We start from the raw sequence: 5,527 nt of genomic DNA, 5'->3' as shown, positions 1-5,527 counted from the left end.
TCGAACTCACAGAGATCCGCCTGCCTCTGCCTCCCGAGTGCTGGGATTAAAGGCGTGCGCCACCATCGCCCGGCATAAATAAATATTTTAAAAAATTGGAAAAAAAAAAAAAAGAGCCAGCACCATGAAGCTGGCCTTGCTTTCTGCTCAGTCTAGAGTGGAAGCCAGTCGGGCTCCGTAGACTCATAATGGGAGATAGCTGCTTAAACTTTAGGTCCTAGCTGGCCTGGAACTCACAGAGCTCCACCTGCCTCTGTCTCCTGGGTGCTGGGATTAAGTCATGCAGCACCTCACCCAGCTGGAGCTTGGAGAGAATTTTCCAGGGCTGAGTGAACACTAAATGAGGGAATCCATTTATTCATCCAGAAGCTCCATATACGACGGTCTCTCCCGTTACAGATTACCTGGCGTGAGGATATGGCTCGGGCAGTAGCATGTTTGCCTGGCATGCACAAGGCCCTGGGTTCTACCCCAACACTATAAAACCAGCCCTGAGAGCTGGAGAGACGGCTCAGAGGTTAAGAGCACTGATTGCTCTTCCAGAGGTCCTGAGTTCAAGTCCCAGCAACCACATGGTGGCTCACAGCCATCTGTAATGAGATCTGGTGCCCTCTTATGGCCAGCAAACATGCATACAGACAGAACATTGTATACATAATAAATAAATCTTAGAAAAGAAAACTCAAAACTAAATAAACAAACATAGTGCCGGGCAATGGTAGTACACACTTTAAAAAATAAAAAGTAAAACCAGCCCTGGTGGCACACCTGTAATCCCAGCTTTTAGGGGAATGAAGGCAGGACGATCAGGAGCTTCATTAACTATTTAGCCAGTTTGAGGCCAGCCTGGGCTACAAGAGACAGTATATAACCTCAGCAGCAACAAAATTCACCTGCTCTCATAGACTCGGTGAGGCCGTGGCGGGAAGTGCTGCGGTGAGGTGTCACACAGGGTCCTGGAGCAGCTAGGAGCCACACCAGCTGTCCCTTTGACTCCGGAGAGGGTTCAGCCAGTCAAGCAAGGAAGGCAGGCTGAGAGCAGCAGGTGTGGCTAAAGACCTGGGAGGTCCAGTGCTTAACTAGGCTAGAAGACAGAGCAAGGTGACATATGAAGGGGATCGACTGTTAGGGACTGTCTAGGATTTGAGTGAGGTGAGGATTGGGCTCCACACCCTGAGAAGTAGCCGCTGGTCTGGGCAGAGGCTGGAACTCTGCTCCCTTGGTCCCTGTTCTGTCCTGCATCTGCATCCAGACTCCTAAGCGAGCTCTTGTTTTCCTCCACAGCTGGACTGGGCAGCCTTTGGAGTCATGACCTTGCCCTCCATAGGCATCCCCCTTCTCCTGTGGTACTCCAGCAAGAGGAAATACGATACTCCCAAACCCAAGAAGAACTGAGTGCAGCTTCCTCGACCCTTCTCTCAAGAAGCCAGGTGTTTTCTAGACTCCATAGGGTAGCGGATGTGTTCCCTTGGCCCGTGGCCATCTTGTCCTGGATCCTGACTCAGCCTGAATGCAGAGGGCAGACCTGGGAGCTGGCGAGCCTCCCTGTCCTCACTGAAGCCATAAAACAGTACTGCCTTTAGCCACAGCTTTGGGCTTGAGGCTCCCATCTGGTGCTGTTGGCATGTTACTGCAATGTGAACTCTTGGGGGTCCAGGAGAGGCCTTTGGACTCTGCCTGGCATCCCTATCCCCTGGCAGCTCCTCACAAGAGGGTAGAAGATTAAATGAGAGCTGTGGGGCCTAAACAGGCTCTGCCTGCCTGCGTTAGGGGCACTCACCTAATGGGTTTTCTAATAAAAACAAATGCCACACCAGTGTGCTTGTCTTGCTGGGAACCCATGTCCAGGGCAAACCCAGACTTTGTGGGCCTTGGGGTATGGTCTGCTCTCAGGGATGTACCTGTTTGCTTTTGAACTCTGGTCATCTTTTTTTTCTCTGCTTTCACCACACAGCCCCCTAAGTCTCCCTTGCTAGCTCTCTACACTAGAGAAGGTTCGCAGAGGCCCTCATGCCCTGAGGAGCCTGATGTGTTTACTGACTCTTCTAGAAAACAGTCAGTGGTTCTCAACCTGTGGGTCAGGACCCTTTCGCAGGGGTCGCATATGAAATACCCTACATATCAGACATATTATGATTTATAACTAGGAAAATTACAGTTATGAAGTAGCAACAACATAATCTGGTGGTTGAGGGTCACTGCGCGTGAGGAACTGTATTAAAGGGTCACAGCGTAGGCGGGTTGAGAACCACTGAGCCACATGGCGATTTTAGGGATGGAAGAGGCAACTTAGTGGGTAAGAGCACTGGCTCCTCTTCTGTTGGATCTGGGTTTGACTCCCAGCATCCACATGGTAGCTCACAGCCTCCAGACTACTGGCACAAGGTGCCCAATTGATACAATCGTAATCTTTTTTAAATTATGTTATTTATTGTGTATACAACATGTAGCCTGCATGTATTCCTGCAGGCCAGAAGAGGGCACCAGATCTCATTACAGATGGTTGTGAGCCACCATGTGGTTGCTGGAAATTGAACTCGGGACCTTTGGAAGAGCAGGCAGTTCTCTTAACTGCTGAGCCATCTCTCCAGTCCTCCAGCCTTAAAATTATGGTTTGAAAAATCCAAATGCCACCAGGCAGTGGTGGTTCATGCTTTTAATCCCTGTACTCAAAAGGCAGAGGCAGGAACTCTGAGTTCCAGGACAGCTAAGACTATACAGAAAAACCCTGTCTCAAAAAGCGAACAAAGATGGCTCAGCAGTTAAAAGCACATACTGTTCTTGCAGTGTACCCAGACTTTGAAACTAGCGTCTATGGCAGGTGGCCTCTATCTCTAGTCGCAGTAGATCCAACACTCTTTGATGGCATCCACACATAAAAGTAACAGTGCTATTAAAGGAAATGGCTTCTCAAGGTTGACTTTGTTTTGAGATGGTGTCTCCTTATTGCATAGCTGTGGCTGTCCTGGAACTCACTCTGTAGACCAGGCTGGCCTCAAACTCGCAGAGATCCGCCTGCCTCTGCCTTCTGAGTGCGGGGATTAAAGGTGTGCACCACCACTACCCAATAATGTTAACTTTTCAGGCCTGGAAGAAGTTGTGGGTTTCCTTCCGTGAATCTTCATGCAGCCAGTGAAAAAAGTCACTTTGACTGCAGCAGCTCTGTGGAGAAGCTACTGTGAACTGACTCTGGCCAACCCAGGAATGCCGTGGTGTGAGAACACCCTCCCAAGCAGGAGGGAAGCCCAACAAATACTGGCTTTGTTTCTCCTACCAAGTTTCCCCTTTAGATTCCGCTCTTCAGCTCCCCTGCCCAACAGGCTTAACCTTTCCTTTACCCAGCTGTAGGCGCCTCTGGGTCCCTGGAAGATGAAAAGGACATGGAGACAACGGGAAGGTCCAGATGGAGTGGTCCTCAGCCGGCTCACATCCTCCTTTCAGGCCCTGCAGCTTGGACACCCCAGCACCAGCCAGGTCAGAAAGCAAGATGCTTGCTCTTGCTCATAGTGTGCCAGTGGAACCTGGGGACTCCCAGACTGGGACCCGAGTGAACAGGTGTAGGGGCGTAGAAAGGGGCAGCCCATTTGCTGGGGAGGACCTTGCTGTGTCATTCTAAGCAATTTATTTCCAGAGAGGGGAGCGCTATTTCCCATGGGTGCAGATAGAGTTAAGACGCAGGAGGAAGGCTCTCCCTGCCCAAAACAGGATGGATTTGGGCAGGTGACATAAAGCTTTCTTTTTCTTACCGTTCAGTCTCAGCGGTCCCTTACGGAAAGCTAGGGAGTCTCTCCTTTTCCCTCCACAGCTCAAGGGCACTGTGGGGAAGGAGGTGAACCGGGAACCCCAGGAGCTCACAGATGAGGATAGGGTGAAGGCAGTGAATGTCGGGTTCTTGGAAAGAGGCCAAACAGGAAACTTCATCTCTCCATATCAGCTGCCGTGGAGTCAGGGTGGAATTTGAGCCTCCCTGGAGTAGAGGCCAGGGGAGTGTAAGGGCTGCTGGTGTCTGTAGACAGACTGCCCGCCTCCACCTCAGGCCACCTGGTAGGAGGACAGGTGCCAAAAGGCTCCTTCACGCGCAAACCTCAAGGCTTTGAACACTCATCTCAGGTTGTGTGCACATCTGTTAGAGGAGAGGGGAGCAGCTCATCACCCCAAAGACTAAGTGCCCAGACTGAGGCTCCACCCTAAAAGGAAAGATAGTAATCCTGCAGATGCCCAGTCCCCTCTGCCTTCTGCAGTGCAGCGGGCTAGCCCTCCCGTAGCACCCAGGCAGCTCATCACCTTCACTCAACTTGGTACCAGATGCAGTCAGTTGCCTTCAGATCTGGTGAAGGAGTCTATGCTGCAGAGAGAATAGGGCAATCCAGGCATGGGACGTTGTCTCTTGGATGCACAACTGGGCCATAGGGAACAGCAGCACTGACCACACAGAACACCATGGAGAACAGCAGCACTGACCACACAGAACACCATGGGGAACAGCAGCACTGACCACTAGTGTTAACCTCGGTCATCTCGGAGCCTGCATCCTAATCTGGACATCACAGATTGTTTAATGGATTTCCATGATCCTCCCTGCTAAGATGACAGGCATCTCCCCTGCGTTGCCTTCATGGTTGCCATTGCCTTCTCATGTATGGTTGGTAGGAAAGGGTACATGGTTCCTTCTGGCAGCAGCTGCCTTCCTTTACCACAGCAAGGACTTCAGAGCAAAGAATGACTGACCGTTGAATGAAAAAAGAGAAAGAAAAAGGAAAGATGACTGGCTTTCCCGCTCCCGGGTATGGTGGAGGAGAAAGTTTATTACAGATATGTAGAGAGCATAGGCAGAGACAGGGATCTCTAGGGGAGTCCAGAGACGGAGCAGGGAGAGATGGGAACCAGGTACAACATCTAGGAGGCCCAAAATACAAAGAGATCAGGTAACCAAATGGTTGGATTATATAGGGAAGGGCAGCCTAGCCCCCCGGGCTGGAGGGTATGCCAGCCACAAGGGCCCTGTAACGGGGCTGAGGGATGCAGGGAGAACCTGGTGGCCAGGTCCACTTTGGTATGTGTCCTCAGCCATTTGTCCCTGTTTGAAACCTAACAGCCATAAGACAGCTAGTTGAATAATTTTATTCAATAGGTCATGAAGGGCAAAGTGAATCGGCTTGCCCAAGGATCACCAGCAGATGGCAGTTGGCATGGGTTTGACTCGTTTTGGTTTGGTTTTGGAGACAGGGTTTCTCTGTAGCTTTGGTTCCTGTCCTGGAACTAGCTCTTGTACACCAGGCTGGCCTCAAACTCACAGAGATCCGCCTGCCTCTGCCTCCTGAGTGCTGGAATCAAAGGTGTGCCCCACTACTGACATGCTGGCAGTTAGCATGTTTATTTTCACTTGCTTTTGAGACAGAATCTCAAAACTTGTCTCTGTATAGACATGACTAGCCTGAACTCAGCACATAGCCCAGGCTGGCCTGAACTCAGCACATAGCCCAGGCTGGCCTGAACTCAGCACATAGCCCAGGCTGGCCTGAACTCA

The 5,527-nt window shown here is 50.9% G+C and overlaps 2 protein-coding genes across 3 annotated transcripts in view; both read left to right on the top strand.

Annotated features, from left to right (window-relative positions):
- The window catches only part of Ssr2 (signal sequence receptor subunit 2), a 7,245-nt gene extending 5,429 nt beyond the window's left edge, over positions 1-1,816 (top strand). For both annotated transcript variants that reach the window (XM_005356857.2, XM_026784219.1), the window contains exon 6: positions 1,285-1,816. In XM_005356857.2, coding sequence (XP_005356914.1) covers positions 1,285-1,395 — 111 coding nt within the window. In that variant the 3' untranslated portion in view covers positions 1,396-1,816. The remainder of the gene's footprint in view (positions 1-1,284) is intronic.
- A 1,246-nt stretch (positions 1,817-3,062) lies between these two features.
- Positions 3,063-5,527, top strand: part of Arhgef2 (Rho/Rac guanine nucleotide exchange factor 2) — a 62,714-nt gene continuing 60,249 nt past the window's right edge. The window contains exon 1 of the mRNA XM_026784023.1: positions 3,063-3,474. Within this exon, the coding sequence (XP_026639824.1) occupies positions 3,370-3,474 (105 nt within the window). The 5' untranslated portion in view covers positions 3,063-3,369. The remainder of the gene's footprint in view (positions 3,475-5,527) is intronic.

Source organism: Microtus ochrogaster, chromosome 21 (assembly GCF_000317375.1).
Source record: "Microtus ochrogaster isolate Prairie Vole_2 chromosome 21, MicOch1.0, whole genome shotgun sequence".
NCBI classification, from domain to species: Eukaryota; Metazoa; Chordata; class Mammalia; order Rodentia; family Cricetidae; genus Microtus; species Microtus ochrogaster.
Note: the sequence above shows the minus strand (reverse complement) of the source record. Positions and strands in the feature narration are given on the sequence as shown.